The 17388-nt window shown below is 48.6% G+C and overlaps 1 protein-coding gene across 1 annotated transcript in view; it reads right to left on the bottom strand.

Annotated features, from left to right (window-relative positions):
• Positions 1-622: 622 nt before the first annotated feature.
• The window catches only part of CORO1C (coronin 1C), a gene marked incomplete at both ends in the record, with an annotated part of 35977 nt that continues 19211 nt past the window's right edge, over positions 623-17388 (bottom strand). The window contains 10 exons of the mRNA XM_079543978.1: positions 623-742; positions 1095-1340; positions 1428-1485; positions 2208-2353; positions 3012-3116; positions 3707-3826; positions 4382-4563; positions 6038-6167; positions 10769-10891; positions 17171-17370. Of these exons, the coding sequence (XP_079400104.1) occupies positions 623-742; positions 1095-1340; positions 1428-1485; positions 2208-2353; positions 3012-3116; positions 3707-3826; positions 4382-4563; positions 6038-6167; positions 10769-10891; positions 17171-17370 (1430 nt within the window). The remainder of the gene's footprint in view (positions 743-1094; positions 1341-1427; positions 1486-2207; positions 2354-3011; positions 3117-3706; positions 3827-4381; positions 4564-6037; positions 6168-10768; positions 10892-17170; positions 17371-17388) is intronic.

The raw sequence follows: 17388 nt of genomic DNA on the forward strand, positions 1-17388 counted from the left end.
GCTCAGCAGCAGCCACACTGCGAGGGAAGCCGATCTGATTGTTCAACATGGAAGATTTATACAAAATAGCTTCAGTTCCGATCTCTAAACAGTATAAACACCCCCATACACGCACGCGCACACACACACAGTGCTGTCCCTTTAAATTTAAAACACAAATACTGCAAAGTGGCAAATAAAATTTAAAAAAAAAAAAAAAAAAAGCAAGGTTTTTTTTTTTTCTCTTTTCTTTTTTTTTTTTTTTTGGCAACTTTAAAAAAAAAAAAAAATGGTTACGAACAATGTGGCATTGGTCCCTACATCTAGAAAAGATATTTGGGCACAACATGGAAAGAGTCAGAATGGGTTTCTTTTCAAGAATTCATAACATCTGTGAAAAAAAAAAAATAAAGACTGTAAAAGTAGCACTTATTCTCGTTGAATTGTTTGACACAGTCACATAAATTCATTAAAACATCAGGGAAAAAAAAAATTCTTTCACTAAAAAGCTTGGCTTTAATCATCGGCTCTCGTTGACGTGAATTTGGGAGAACAGGAAAGCTCGTACTGGAATGCTGCACGCTGCTGCTGGCCAAACCGGGGAACTGGAATGTGTTGGGCTGGCAGCGCCCACCAGCCCCGCTCAGTCTGCGATCTTCGCCATCTGCTGTTCCAGCTTGGAAATGCGCTCATCTTGGTTGGTGATGGTGTCTTTTATGGATTTCAGCTCTTTCAAAATCTCATCCAATTTGGCTTCGTTTTGCTGGAAGGAAAGACACAGCATATATTCGTTATGAGATGGCAGGATTCAGTCCTGCAGAATTCAGTTGTTAAAGCAAAGGGACTTCTCTGGATGGGAGCCTTGCAAGGCTCGAGCATGCTGAACTCCCACTGTGGAATCATTAAGGTTAGAAAAGACCTCTGAGATCATCAAGTCCAACCATCAGCCCACTCATGCTGCTAACCACATCCCTTATGCAAACCCTCCTTGCAGACAGCAGCCTGACCCAATCCCAGCGTGCTGGAATTGCACACACCAGCTTTGTTAGAACTGTTCCTAAGGATGGCAAACAATTTCAGGCCTGCACCCCCATAAACCTGCAGATTTTACTCACAGTGTCTGAGGCATCAGCTGCTTTCTTTGGAGCACTTATGAGATCGCTTTTCTTGTTTGCAGCAGGTTTGTTATCCAGTATATTCTTCTTGACCACCTTGAGATCCCTGTTCTTGCCAGGAATGTACCCATGCTTCAAGGAAATGAGAAGGGGATCAGCATTCTTCCCCTCAAACCACTCTTCTGCTTCCAGCGCTGCCTCTGGGCCAGCTGTGTCGGGGTACAGGTCATCCTGGAAGAGGTCCGACTGCAAGGAGAAATGAGTGGGTCAGGAGCTTTGGGGCTGGAAGGCAGCAGTGGCCTGCACACCGTGCCAGCAGCATCCTGGGCTCACCTTTCGAGGGACTGTCATGATGATGGGCTCACATTTCCGCTCATGAAGCTTGAAGAACCTTTCAAAAAAAGGATAATAATAATGAAGAAGAGGTGTGACTTGGAGGGAGGACAGTTGACACGCCATGCAGAGGAAGCCTCAGTTCTGCTGCTCATGCATAGCAGTGTACTGAGAGGCAGAGGCAATCCTAAAGAGTCACAGCAGGGCTGCGCTAGAGCAGAGCCCTTGTAAAGCCCAGAGAAAGCTACCTGTGTGTGTGCAGAACTCCCTCCTAGGCACTGCATGACTTCAGAGAGCACTCTGGCCAGAAGGGCCATCAGAATGGCACAGCCCGCTGCTTGGGCTGTTGAGACAAGCACCACACAAGTGATTTCCAGGCATCACAGCACCAGCAGCGTCCTGCTCACTACACAGCCTTACTCTGAGCCAGTTACACAAACTCCAATCCCTCAGCTCAGCCACTGAGGCACTGCTACTGGAAAATTCATATGCTGCAGACAATTCGTTTGAAGGCTTTGCTTCCTTTCTGACTCTCCTGCTTTCATTAATAACAAGAGGAGGACCAAGCAGAAACCACCTCCAGCACATTCCCTACCAGCAGTATGCCAGGAGCCACTGCAGACATCAGCCTGCATCCCCGAGGTGCTTTCCTTTGCCTTACTTTCCTTGGTGATTCTGAACCACATCTGCACACGCTGCTGCTCACAATAAATTCTTGAGACAGCTTCAAACCTGCTTGCTGCATCCAAGCTGGAGATTGGGATCAGCCTTTCTCCTTACCTGGCAATCTCGCACTTGTTCACATCAAGGCCCCTCTTTGGCATGAACCCCATTCCCCTCTGCGGCTCTTTGCTGCTGAAGGTGTTGAGGTAGTGAACATAGGGGGATTCATCCGTGATCTCAAAGTAGCGAATGCTGCTGTCACCCTGCAGGACACAAAAAGATCACTCCAGAGTGAATCCTGCTATGCAGGCATCTCTGAAACAACAGGAGAGGTAGCAGGCATACGGAACAAGTGCTTCCCATTAGCGGCCTACATTGGATTTACTTGTATGGGCCCTCCTTTTTAATTACTTGTTCACCTCTTCTTGTTTTTAGCTCCTCTCGTAGGAAGTCCAAAGCTGCAGCACTCAGAAGTGGGCACTTCAGAGCACTTAATGCCAACAGATTGCTTTTAGAAAGGAGCACAGGTGACCCCAGTTTTCTATTATCTAACACCACAAAATTAGCACGAGCATTGCTGCATGCTCCATCACCTTCAAGTGTGAGGATAACACAATCTAAAATGCACTTTCCTCCGATACTAATGCACAAACATTCAGGTCAACGCCAACAAAAGATGTTTGAATGAAAGCATCTGACTTGTTGAATGAAGAGCAGCTTTACCCATATGAATTCATCTCATAGAAACGTCCAATTACACACCAGGCCTTCACAGTGCAGACCTCACAGGCTCTGTGTAGCCCTGCAGAGTGAGGATCAAAGCAGCCTGGAATTTTTCAGATTTGTTTACAACTTCATCAGCATCATTCATCCAATCAGTCTACCTCTGAACAAGCCTGGTTATTAAAAGCTTCTCCTCACCTTGCCACACAAGTAAATAATGTTGGTATCTGGGTCATAGAATGGCAGCAGGACCCCATTGCTGGTGTCCATCTCGTGAAGGGCTATTGGCTCCTCCATGTTTTTCTGGAAATTTGAAGAAGAAAATTCTATTGTTACCAAAGAATGGAAAAGCTGATATGAACACAGGATCTGCATCATTAACAGCTCTTTGGAGCTTGAGAACACTCGGCTTCTCCACCCTGAAGGCTCTATGTGTTAGAGTAACAAATGCTGATGTCTTGCAAGCTCATCCATTCCCTCAGGATGTTTTAATCACAAGACACATTCAGAGCAGGACCCCAGGCAAGGGGGTCAAGTTAAGGGGAAAGATATGATGCAGTCATGTTAGTGAGAATCCTGTGCCAGTGTGATAGATTTGCTGCTGTCTCGCTCTGTACAACTCAAGTACTCTCCCTGCACTTCAGACGTGCAGCTGCCAGCTTCACTTCTGCTCTCAGTGAGGCAGGGGCTGACAGAAGAAAACCCACTTCCTCTCCTGAGCGAGCATCACGTCCAAATAACATCAACACGCTCTGGCACAGGAAGTCTGAGTAGGGTCAGAAAGAAGGAAGAAGCTCAAGTAGATCAACCAAACACAGCAGCTGACTGTAGGTCCTGGTCACCAGCTCAGCTGGGCACGACAACAGCACAGCAGTCGTGGGACAAGAACCTACTGGATTCCAGAGGGCCAGCTGCCGCTCGCTCATGCGGCTGAAGCCGGTCGTGAAGATGTTTCCATCAGCGAGGAAAATGGCTCGCATGGGCCGGGCTCCCTCATGGGTTTTCTCTTTCTCCTGAAATAGATGTGAAGAACAGCCTTTAGCAAGGAGCAGAATGCCCCACTGGTGGTGATTCTCTTTTGACTGCACAGAACGCCAGCAGGACATGCTGCTCCTTCACGATGCTGACTATATGGAGCAACATCCAGCCACCCCTGCCTGATGCTTGAGGGAAGAAAGCCATTACTAAGCTACAAAAGAAGTGGTCACAGCCAGCTTGCTTCAGCTTTGCCTATCCAATTCTTACAAGGCTGAAGGAAGGCTTCTTCTCAAGCTACAATACATACAAGGCTGCTAAATCTCTGTTCTGCATACACAACTTTGAAACTGTAATTATGCAAAAGGATTAGATGTGGAATTACACTCCAGCAGGTTTTAAAACTGAGCCCTCAAATCCCAGTTCAAACACTAATTCCAATAAACCCAGACAAATCCTCCAAGCACTGCTATCCCTCTTGTAATTTCTTTCTCACTTTGAAGAAGATGACTGAACGTGGTGTGCACTGGGAAAAAAAAGGTACTTCCTCTATATGCTCTCTCTGCTGAAGTGAAATGACTGCACAAACTTACAGCAATGATTTCTTGTTTCCTGGGGTCAATGATTCGAACTTTTTTGTCTTTGGAAGCTGTACAGATTAGGCTGCCATTGCGATTCCAGCTCACATTGTAGATCACATCCACGTGCATGTCATCCAAGTTGATGAGGGCTTCACCTGTCCCCACGTTCCAGATGATAATTGCATTATCACAACCTGAAAGAGAAAATAAAAGCTAAAAAATCACAGCCGTGATGTGAACTGAAGAAAGCCAGCAGCAGAGAGTAAGGAATAAGACCTGCTGCAGCTGCAGTGCCTCGGGCACTGTCTCTTAAGTGTGCTCTGTGTGCAGCGCCCCAGGCAGCACCACCTCACTTGAATACAGGGTCAGAGAGGGGACAAAGTGGACAGAGAAGGCAAAGAGGTGATGTTCTTACAGCTCTGCACATGACAGCACTGGCTGACAGTCACTGCTCTCTCAGGTTATAGAGATTTGCAGCAGAAAGTGGCGTGGATGGAAAATTAGGCAAGTGACAGTAGAAGAAACAGCGGAACATAGCGGGGGGAAAAACAGCAGGCATCAAAAGCTGAGGTCAGCTGTTTCATGAGAATCATTAGGCAGGTGGTTTTGTTCAAGGACCAAACAGCAAGAAGAAAAAAGAATAAAGCCTTGAACAAGATGACAGCAAAATAAAGAACAGGACTGCAGCCATAAGATCCCAGAGAAGAGAACAAAAGCACAACGTGCAAGTTAGCAATGCTTCCTAATGCTTAAGGAGGGCTGAAAACATAATGAGGGGAACATAATGATCCCTGTGCACTCCTAAACAGTCCAATAGACATCCAACATCAGTTTGGTGCCACCAAGAGGAAGCCTGGAGGCTGCAGTGACCTGATGGTATCCTCCTGGCCAGGCTGCCTGGACACACACAGCAGGAGTCTGAGCAAGCTGCCTTCTCCTTTCGTGCATTCCCACACTGAGCTTTGTTAATTTAACTGCCACAAAGTCTGCATCAAAGCATTTTTGGGGAAACCAGATCCAAACCAAACCAGCACCTCAGAGAGCCTTTACATCTACCAAAAACACACAGCTCATCTGACAGCCCAGCTGAAACCATTTGCTGCTTTTATTACGCTCCAAGCTAAAGGTCATGCTGTGAAAGCTGCAGAGTGAGCTAATGGATAACGACTTTCCATTTTATTTCCATAATGATTTGACTGTTTTTCAGTGGCCAAAAAAATCTCATTGCATAAACTGTACCAGTTGAGGAGGCCATTTGGAAAATACTGAAAGTTTGTGGAATGAAGAGCCAGGCATTGGGACAGCTGACAGCGAAATGGAGGAACAGTTAGGCCTTTTATAAGAAGTACATGAGAACAGGGGTGAGGAGAGTGCATATGAACGCCTCTCAGCTGACGAAACTTGCAGATCAAAGAAAGTCTAACAGTTGTAATCCTGTAATTCATACCTCCAATTTCCTGCTTCTCGTCCCTGTAAACTGAGGGCAATAAAAGGCCAAGGAAGGGGCTGTGAGCCACATGTCACAGTGTTCCTAGGAACTGTCACGGGTCTTGTGATTCCCTGAAGCAGCTGGGAGAGGACAGGAGGAGCCATCAGCTCCCTCTCCTCCAACACACCCAACTGGGATGCCACGGGGATGGCTGCTGCCCACACAGCACTGCCACATACCTGCACTGAGCAGCACGTTGCGCGCCGTCGGGTGCCAAGCCACGATGCCCACTCGCTTCGAATGGCCTTCTAGAACTACCACTGGCTCTGTCAAGGACAGCGTGAGCCCATTCTCAGGAATCTGCCATACCTGGAAAAGGGGAAAAGGAAAGATGGTGAGGCAGAGGGCATCCTTCTGATGAGCACATTAGTCATTCGCTTCACGCATCCTGTGCCAAGCCACAGCAGAAGCCTGGGTTGTCACTTCTCCACATAAATGGGAAAACAGAGGGAGGAGACTTTTGTCAAGGCTGAGTGTAACATCCTTCCAGCACAGCACCTGACTGATGGCTGGTCACACCATGAATCCCCTCCACCACTACATCCCAGAGCCATACATGTCAGCTGCTGCCTGCGAAGGACTCAGAAAACACTGCCTCGCTGCTCGATTCCACCTGAACCAGCTGCTGTCCTTTCAAGTTATGCTTGTCCCTCGTAAAGAAGAAGTTGCAGCTACGTTGGGGTCGACTTCTTTAGAAATGCTGGCTGTTTTCTGTCTCACCTACATGGCTCCACATCCTTCCGCTGATCAGGACAGTGCCAGCAGGGGGAGGAGCAGTCCCAGGGCTCTGATCACACCTCTGCAGTCCCAGCTGTGGGGCCAGAACAGCTAAACTGTGCCCAGGTGGTGCCCTCTGCAATGGGCAATGACAGGGGAGAAGATTCATCCCTATGGCCCAGGGAAGGAGCAGCCCACCAAAGCTTTTGCTGCAGTTTAGCACTGGACAACCATATTTGAACTGAGTTTGACCTACATCCGGCATGTTAACAGAAATTAAAGGAGAAGCCTTCAACTGAGCACTTATAGCTGCTGGAGGTAGGTGGCAGCAGCAGAGCACGTTTCCTTCCCTTCTATTGTTCATTTTTTCTGGAGGAGAAGAGGGATTGCCAAGCCCTGCCCGCAGTGCCCAGCAATCTGTCAGAGGTAGCAGGATGACTCCAAGAGGATTTCAGAATCAGGGCAGCTCACTTCCAAACAACCCCAAATGACTTCAACAGCGCAGCTGCACCCCTGCCTGCACCCTCCAGGGTTTCAAACCCTTCAATCTCCTCTTGCCCAGCCATCCCAGCTGCACCCACAGCACCAGGATGGCATGTGCTGGCTTTCACCAGCAATCACCTTTTTCATCATGTTACAAAAGAGCAAGGCAGCATCAGCAACTGCAGACTCCATCTGAAAGCAAAATACACCTTGCACACTGCAACAAGTCAGTGCACCTGCCCAAGACAAGGTAACTCCAGGTTAGAGAGCTGTCAGCTCTTATAGGAGCAGCTTTGTTCGTGCCAGCCAAGGAATAAAAGCCTGACAGCAGCAACAGCTAACGCACGTCTGCTGACAGCAGCTCAGAGCTTCAGTCAGTCTGCTAAAACTGGCACTGGCACTTAATGTAATTATTTTACGTAGGTCTCACAGGAACCACCTCCAAAGCCTTAATGATTCTGAGTGCGAATGCTACGCTGCAGGAAATAGCTGCTGCCTGAGGCAGACAGCAGGGAGGAGTGGGAGTGCTGGGGAGGGGGCTGTGCAGGAACAACAGGGACCATGGGTGCAACCTGGGGCACAGGCAGGAGAGGACCAGAAACAAACAAGACCCAGAAGCCACCCAAAATGCTTCTCCTCTAGATGAAAAGGCCAGGACAGTTAGGTCTGCCAGAGGCAGGCTGATGTGCTGAGGATGGGGCAGGGAACCAGAGCTCTGCTCACCCTGAAGTTTGGGGAGTCTTTGGAAATAGCAAACCTTGACGAGCACAGCATCTTCTTCCCCTTGGAGAGACAAAGCTGTTCTTCCACACTGCTCTGCCCCAAATTCATGTGGCCTCACCCCAAGCGGATGGCTGTCCTGAGCCAGGGCAGCTTTCAGAGCCACAGCTCCAGCTGTGAGGGACCACCAAATGAAGGGTGGGAGAGGAGAGAGGGGGGAACTGCAGGCAGAAACCAATAGAAGGGATTTTTAAGAAGCCTCTGGAGGACGGAGATATGTTTTTTTCCTTCAAGGAAAAGAGGGAAAGCCCCTATAGCTTACAGCAGCTGCAGGCCAGTGTAATCCCCTGCAGATTACACAAACTATTGACCTAATAATCCTGCTTGGTATTGCAAAAAAGCCAGGAGTGTAAAAGGTCGGGGTGTGCTCCCGAGCGACCCGGCCCAGCATTCCTGCGTGGGGAGGGAACCTCCCTGTGTGGGATGGAATGGGCACAGCACAGCTTCCCACGTGGAAGCCTTCACACTGCATGATCAAATGAAGGCTTTCACCTGCATCCCTGCAGGAGCAGGCACTGAGAGCAGCCATTCTCACTGCTGCAAGGGCTCTCCTTTCATTTGAAACCAATTTGCTCCATGGAACGAACTCTTCTCTGATTGTTAACAAGAAGATCATTAGTGTTCACCTTCTGATGAAGCAAATTTTCCCTATCTGAGAAGGACCATCTGATACCATTTACGAGCCTTTCCAGAATCAAACGTTTTCCAGCTGAATTAAACAGCCTTCAGTACGTTACAGTCATTCAGCAGAGCACCAGGCATGAATATTTAAATAATTCCTGATTTGTTGGCACAAGAGAATCCTTCTTCAAAGAGAAGCCACAGAAGGTATCCGCATGCCTCTGTGTTTTCAAAGAAGTCTTTCTGAGAACAGCGTGGAGCAGAGAAGATGGGGATGCCCCACTGGTATCAAAAAAAAAGATGCCTGCTTTTCCAGTGCCCTAATGAGCCCAAATAATTACCTGCTCAGATGCAGTTCCCAGGCTATTTTCACCTTACAGATTGACTTTTCTCATTGCTTGGCTGGATGGATTCTCAGAGCCACGTTCTCCCCCTCACCACGAGCCTAGCTGATGCTGATGGGTCCTGTTGTGGCACAGGGTCAGATCCTAAATCCTTAAGTGTCAACATACAGATGGCCTCCGACAATTTCAGTTACTTTTTAAAAGCAGCTGGTGCTTCTGCAAAAAGCCACATCATTTCCCTCCACTGCATCACTGTTTTTTGCATTTTCTGTTGGCTAATGAACAGTTCAGAGTTGAAGAAGTGCTACATATCTCTCAAAGGAATTAAGATGAGTTTATTCAGCGCCAGGCTGCTCAGGAAGCAGGACTCCAAAACCTCTGCTGAAGAAAAGCAAGGAAAACAGGATGCGGAACAACTTGTGCCAAGCCAGACAAGCAATTAAAGCTGGGACAGCTCAGCTCACCGGCTCATCCAGTTCCTCTCCCAAGCAATGCAGGCCAGCCACGTTCTTTACAATCTCCAGCTCTCTGTCCAGCCCACTTCATACGTGTCCCAGACGACTTGCCCACCAGAAACTACACAAGACCTAACAAGAGACTCAGCTGAGCTTTCAGCCAGCCCTCCTCGATTTCACCTCCACTGCTTTCAATGCAATTTCACAGCCACCATTTCCCAGACCCACACATGTGTGTGTGGTGTGTGGCAGTGACCCTGGAGCACACAAAGCCCTGCTCTGTGTGGACGGTGCTGTCTGCTCATCAGGAGAGTGTGGACAACTCGCAATTGAACACTGTCAGTTTTTCTCCACAATTCAGTCCCTCTGGAGCCTTGCAACATACTTGTCATTGCACTTGGATTAGTGACTTATCTTGCCTCTCCAAAGCAGCTATGGACTACAGCTTTGTCTGCTTCTGTTGATGCTCATGTTTCAGAAAGCATTCGTTCTGACTCACAGCCCTTTTGGATTCTGGTTTCTACAGGAACAAAACAGCATCCTTCAAAGCTCAGTTCTAGCCCAGTAGTGACTGTTACAAACACAGAAGCTTGTTGTTTTGTTTAATATTAAATATAGTAAGCTTTGTTAACATGCTTTGGCTTCCAAGACAGAGAGATCACAGGCAAGAGCTGTCCCAGCATAAGCCACTTGGGATGAATCCCCTCCCAAACATTTTAACGATGAACAGAAGCAAAGGAATTTATCTGACATGATCTATAATAAGATTTCAATATAACATTCAGCCTACAGCATTTCTAAATATGGCCAAAGATCACTGAAGTTATTTGGCATTATTTCATCTTACAAGCATTTTCTTTCACTTATTCTGCTGTGTTTGCATACACAGGATTCCACATCCATCACTGAGCAAGGTCGCCTATTGTTCAGTGCGTAAAACAGGACTGGGGACCAAGGCTGGCAGGTGTAAAAATTGGATCACTGTTAATATACTTAAATAAAAATAAATTTTAAGAAATCCCAAACTTTTGACATCGACTCACAACCTTTGACTAGGAAAAGATGTTTCAACTTTAAACCAAGGGCTGAAGCAATTATGAAAGCAGAATAGCTTGTTCCTCCCTCTAATCTCCACGGCTTTGCAGCACACGCCACCACATCCATTTGGATACCTGAGATTGGGAACCTCCTCCACCTTCTGTAAAGCACTGCAAACCAAACCAAGCCACTACTGAGTGGCACGCTGCCTTCCTTCCCTTCCCAAACATCAGATCCCCAGAGGAAGAACTGCTCTTCTACTAGCCCAAGAGAAAACCAGAAAGTTGGATGCCAAGGTAGAAGGCACCTCAGTTCTCAACAGAACCAAAACCCACTACGGAGAATGCCCATAAGCAGTCCTCCAGCAGAAAGGATTCTACCTTTGGTATCAGGACAGGAGACAGCCACATGCATTCAGAAACATAAGCACCATTCGCAGCATCATTCTCAGCATGAAAGCAGGCCCACTCACCATGACAGTGCAGTCCTCAGAGCCGCTGGCGATGACCTGGTCGTTGTGGGGACACCAGTCAATGTCCAGCACTGGTCCTGTGTGCCCGCACACCGTTGGGTAGGACTTGTCAATTCGGCCCGTCTGGAGGAGAAAAGCAAAGAGGAGAGCTGTGATACGTTGACAATACAGAGCACATCTCAAACAACAGAAGAAGACTCTTCCTAACGCTTCACTGAGGCTTTTGGTATTCAGTTTTATGGCATTTGGATTATCTTGTGCACCAACAGAGGAAACGAGCCGGCGACTTTCTTCTTGGAGACATCCCGTGGTGCAAGCCAGCTCTGCTCGTGCTTCATGACAGTGGGCAGCCACAGCTAAAGATAACCAGGCTGCAGCTCTAATTGCAGGGTGCTGCAGCGCTTTGAATTCACCAAGCCTGCTCGCTTTCATCCCAAAGGCATTTTGCTGAGATGGAAAGCATTTAAGGCGCAGTTAAGTGAAGCAAAGCACTGTGTTACAGGACTAAATGACAAAAGTGATCCACCGACTGCCGCAGCGACGCCCTCCCTGACTCCCACCCGCCTCTATGGCACACCTCAGTGCCACCAGCGTGCCACCAAAGTCAGCTCCCCATCAGAACAAGCCAACAAAATACCCCACGTGAGATGGATCCAGCAATGGCAACACAGCACCCCTTTACATCCTGAAGCCAGAGCAAGATTCCCATGGCTGCAGGGCCAGGAACTGCAGCCCCTCCCCTAAAGGATTTTGCTGCCCACATGGATGCATCAGCAAAACACTGCTGACGGGAGGCAGGGAGAGAACGTTTTGGGACAGATTCTTCACTTCTTGTGTTTAAACATGTGGAAGAAATGGTTGGCATTTCAGTTCTACCACTTGGTGGTGACAGCCTCAGCCTCGGAGCTGGGCACTCCTCCTGCTGATTGCCATACAGAAGGCTCTCCCTGCTCAAAGCTGGAGGGTCAGAATCAAGCTGGATGTGGGCTTTGGAGGACTGCTGACCTCCAGACCTCTCCTGGTGAGAAAACAAGACAGAGATCCAACAGACTCAGAGTTAAATCACAGGAACACCACAACAGACATTTCCTGAATGGCCAAATTCAGGTTAAAAAGTAAATAAAAATGCTACAGTGAGCAGCAGCAGACATCCATCACTTGTACTGCACACCTCTCCAATCTGCACGTGGACTGACCTATGGAAAAAGATTCTTAATAAACGAATAAAGAAAAGGAAAAGAAATGGGCAGCCCCATCCCCTGCACAGCCACTATGCAGAAAAAGGCTTTAAGATTTATTTGGGGTGGGGGGGTTGGTCAAAAGTGAATTCTTGGACTAAAGTGCTTCCGCAGTCCTCCCAGGTTTGAGAGTTTGGTTTTGTTTCCTTTCTTTCTTTTTCCTTTTTTTTTAATGTAATCTTTTAATTAGTTAAGGATTTAAAATAAACCTCAAGCGCTGATACAGAGCTTAAAATTAACTCAGTATGACTTCAAGAAATTAAATCCTTCTCAAAATCCATTACCGCTCTGCTTGAGCGACACTTCACTGTAACAGCTTTTGATGCTCTAAAAGTTGTGCTTTGAGAAGAGTTATGAAAGCCATAAAAAGCCTTGAGGACCAGCCCTGGTGTGCTGGATGGTGCTGAGCTGGAGCACGCTCAAAGTTCAGGTCCTTTAGCAGGGGTGGGCTGCCCTTAACAACTGACAGATAAGAACAAAAAGCTCTGTTATTAAATCCATAGGGGTCAGATAAGCAGCACGGGAAAACCGTTCCCAGCAGCGGCAGTTTTATCAATTAATGTGATTGTCTCCCAACTGCTTCTATGCCAGAAAAGGGCGACTGGCTGCAGGAAACAGCCCCCAGATGGTGGTAAAAATATCACTGGGAACAGCTGCTTCCCCCAGGCCAGGCTATGCTCACCACCACCAAGAGGGAAGTGGCATTGAGTTGCACAAGGAGCAGCGATTTCACCACCCTCACTTTGCAGAAGTCTGAAGAAAGAAATCAGGTTGCAAGCACCAAGCCTGAAAGACAAACTGACCTCTACCTGTCTTCTCTGAGCCGTGTGACAATCCCCAATTCTGCAAAATTGGATGGAGCGAAGCTTGATGCACTCTGGGCACTGATCTTCCACCTCTGGTTGCAGCAGCTGGCCACGCACGTGGCACTCAGGGAAAATAACATGGGATGCAATGGAAGTGTATTGCTCTCTCGTGACCGTGACAAATAGCCATTAGTCACTGCTAAACCAATCACAGTATCCACAGCTAATGTGGAAGATGATGAAGAGAGATGCTGATGGCTCAGTGCAGCGATCCCTTCCATCCCTGTCTGCCGCCACCGAGCTCAGCTTCCACCCTCAGCGCTGCACAAGGCTTGAAGAGCTGCAGCAGCCTTGCCTTGCACGGAGCTCTACCTGAGCATAAGGCAGAGGGCTAACAACGCTTGCCCCTCAATTTCCTACAGAAGTAAGATTTCTGGAGCTTTAGTGCCTGCCTGCTCTTCCTTAGTTCATCAAGAACCTGATGATCCACTGCAGTCAAGCTGATGGTGATAAATGAAAACCATTAATATCTTGCTTTTTTTATCTAGTTGTTGCACGGTTGTCTTCAATTCTCATCTCCCCGACTCAACACACACCATTGCTTGGGGCTGTGTGAGAATCCAAGCAAAATTTAGGGGAAAAAAATTGTGGCCTTCAGAGGGACAGAAGGAGTCCGCAGCCTCACGGTAGAAAGGCAGCACTTCCCCTTCTAGAGGCTTTATGTAACGCCTCACTCTCTGCCACAGCTGAGAACTCCCTGCAGCAGCATTTTCTTCTTTGCAAGCTGCAAAGATTTTGCAGAGAGGGGGGAAAAAAAAAATGGTCCCCAGTTCCCACAAAGCACAGCCCCAGCACCACGGTGTTTGTGAGCCGCTTTCCCAGCACGTCAGGAAACTCCCAGCTATCAGCTGCATGGAGCTGCTGCGTGCAGCAAGCAGGAGAGGCTCCAGAGGAGCTGCGTGCAGCTTGCTTGTGAGGATCGGTGCACACCTCCTCACCGGGCTCCCTCCCTGCACATTCACTGGGACCAGGATCCCAGATCAGCTCTGCAGTCCTGCTCTGCACCGCTCTGCTCAGTGCCCATCACACACAATCTGCAGCAAACGCGCTGTTTCCACTCTTCTTCCCCGACGCGCACAGCTCACTCCAATTAGCCTATTATCTGCGCTCCATAATGGATACAGATTAAAGCACTTCATCTACGGCTGGCCCCGCAGAGCGGCCGACCCGCGGGAATCGCAATTCCCAGCAAGTCTGGAGGCTCCTGCTGGCGCACGGGGACGGTGAATCCCGGAAGGTCCACGCACAGGGCGGGACGACGCAGCGGCCCGGCGGCACCCAACTCCGCTGACCGCAGCCCCGGCCACGCAGCGGTTAACCGGCTCGCACTTGCCGCGCATTGGCTCGGCCCCCGCCAATCAGCGCGGCGGCTGCCGGCGGCCCCGAGCGCTGTCATGACCATATAAGGCAAAAAGCCGCGGTCGCCGCAGTACCGCTGCGGCGGGCGCGGGAACGCGCGCGCGCGGCGCGGGAAAGGGCGGGGGAGTGACACGTGCGCGGCCCGGAACCGGCAGCGCCCGCAAAGCACTGCGGGCCCCGGAGGGGTGAAGGGCTGGGGAACCAGCCGCAAAGCGGGGCGTGGAGCCGGCGCTGCGCGGGGTTCCTGCGGTCTTTGCCGTGCTGACAGCTCCCGGAGGTCAGACTGCGAGAGTGATGCCCCAGGAGGTGGAAGGGGGGATGCTTTCCCTGTGGCTGGAGCCGCATCAGGTGTTAAACGTTAAAAGCATACCAAAGGCAAGGTGTAGAAGTGACTGCTTTCATCTCCAGAACAAAACAGCAAGCACTATGCTGTGGGAACTCAAACACCTGTGCTAAATGGACTCGATCAGAAGTCAGAATGGGGGGGGGAGGGAGGAGTGTTCGGGGAGCTGAAGGAGCAAGTGTCATCGCTCACAGAGGCAGAAATAAAAGAGGAACACAGGAAGTGATAGAGCACGGCCCACAGCGTGCTGCGCTGCAAAAGAAATCATCAGGCTGAGGGATTTGAGAGCAGCGGTCCTCAGCAACCAGCCATGCCTCAAACCTTGTCGCATCAGAACCTTGGGGAAGTGGAAAACAGCGGGAATGTGGCTGAGGACACAAGTGAAGCCAAAGGATGGCAGGAGGAATCACTGACTGAATGAAAAAAATATATAAAAATAAACAACCCACTAAATAATAACACATAGCAAGGGGAAAATAGGAGCCTGTCCTGGCAAGGCTGAGCTGCAAGGCATGCAATGTCACAGCAACTGAGCAAGGGGCTTCCAACCCAAATCTGTGCTATGGGACCAGGCTTGGGCAGGAGCAGGACACACAGCTTGAGGGCAGCCACATCCCAGAATGCTTGCAAAGAGCTGCTGAGGAGATGAGCAAAATGCAGAGCTATAGAAGAGCCCGGGGGCTGGCTTGCCTCGTTATAGCTAGAAAGGCAGAAGTGAGAACTTGCCACGTCTGCTCCTGTGATGCACTCTCCATCAGAATGCTATATTCACTTCTGGTCACTTCTGCTATTTATAACAGGACAGATCTGCACAGAGAGCTAGGAAAAAGGACTGATAACAGACAGAGCATTTGGAGAGTACGGCTAAGAGAGGCGTGAGGGTCACAAAGACAAAATGTTACTGAAGAGGAATACTAGCTTTTCTTTTTTCCTGATTCACACAAATACAAAATGCCATCTCAAACAAAAAATAGGAAGGATTTGAAAGAATGAGGAAACACCAGGAGATGCTGGAACACACCACAGAGCACGCTTCCTGATCTGGTGCTCCTCTGTTGGAAAGAACCCTTTTTTCTAAAGGGTTATGAACCCAAATCTAACTGCTTTTGTAAAGCAACACCATCAAAATACTTCAGCTTTAAGTCTGTATTGAAATCAGTTTGCATCAGTATTAGACTACTGATTCTATCTAACATGGCAAGAATTTACACTAAATGCATAAACGAAGCCAGGCGTGCAATTTTAGAAGCATCAAACACGCAGAATTGAGGAGAGCAAGAAACATTGTCAGTACGATCCCCTATCACTCTCAAGGACATTCATTTCCCTTCTATCTCATCAAGCTATCCATCTTACACATTGTAAATTTTCAAAGGAGAAAAAATTCCTGTGGAAACAAATCACTAAGATGAAGTAATGCATTTAGGTTTGATGTTTCTCGCTTTTGTTTCTAACTATGAACACATGAAGGGATTGGGGTGGCCAAGAGCCTGTCAAAGGTTTTCAGGTTAGCATTCTTGTAATCTGACTGTGGTAAAAGCTAGCACATCAGAAAGGGAGAGGAGAGCAGCACTCTCCTGCAAGGATGAAAGATGTACTGTGGTTTTTCCACGTGATACCTGGGGGCAGAATGAATTTATAAGAATTTATTTCAGTCTCAGACACTGCTCCTGCTCATTTGTACAGTCTTATACCATAAAATTATGAGACTGGCAGGGAGATTTCCATGCCAATCTTTACAGCTTCCTCCAGCTATTTGATGCAGCCATTTTTGTATCCGGTGGGCAGCAGCCTATCATTTCTGTGTGCTTTACAAAGCATTGGCCTGAGGAGCTACAAAAATATTCAAAGGAAAGAGAAGTAAATTGTACATATAGCCTCATTGTGAGATTTTTTCTGGAGACTGAGCAGCATTTGGCACAGAAAAAATAAGGAACAGACTAAGACGAAGCTTAGACTGCTTCTCTCTGCGTCAGGTACTAAGGGCTAGCAAGACCTGGCTGCAGTGTCAGAGCCCAGACAGAGCCACACGGGCTGGGAGAGCTGCAGGAGAGCTGTGACAGCCCTGGAGCTGTTGTCTCACTGAACTAGTTCTCATCTCACACCACACAACAGAAGTGTAACGACAGGACAAGCAGCAGCCAGACCAGCTGTGCCATGGTCACAAGGGCTGTGCACATGCACTGCAGGGAGCAGCACCCAGCTGTGCCACCCACTCCATTCTGGTTTGCAAGAAGCATTCCTGAATTTAGTAATTCTCACGAAGCTCAAGGAGCCAAATCCTAATGGCCAAAAAACCTGACTGCAGCTAGCACAAATAGAGAGGCTTTAGGAAGAGCACGAGTTCTACTCAGAAACCTCTGACATAAAGATTTGCTTTAGATCAGTCAAGCAAACTACTTATTTACTGTGTTTAATGCATGGGAAGCGTTACCCTGATTCCAGCAGCATTACATGTGTTCCTACACGGCACAGCCGAGCAATGTTTGTCACAACACAGCAGAGACTTCACAGGCGTAGCGCCGCTCACAAACAAGCACTGAAGTGACAAGGGAAAGCTGAGCACGTTAACAGCAAGAAACTGAGCAGCACTCACCTTGTGCAAAGGCAGCACCAGGAAGGCCCCGCCGCCGCTCGCATCCACGATGATTGCAACAAACCTGGGGTTCACAGCACAGAAGGAGCTGTCCCAAGTGACGCGAGAGACACGGATGTCATCGTAGCACTGGTCGTTCTTCACTGCCTGGCCAAACACATGCCGGAATTTGCTCTGTCGTACCACTCGCCTCATTGTGTCTGTAGAGAAAAGGGATG

Source organism: Tetrao urogallus (genome assembly GCF_951394365.1).
Source record: "Tetrao urogallus genome assembly, chromosome: 17".
In the NCBI taxonomy this organism is placed as follows: Eukaryota; Metazoa; Chordata; class Aves; order Galliformes; family Phasianidae; genus Tetrao; species Tetrao urogallus.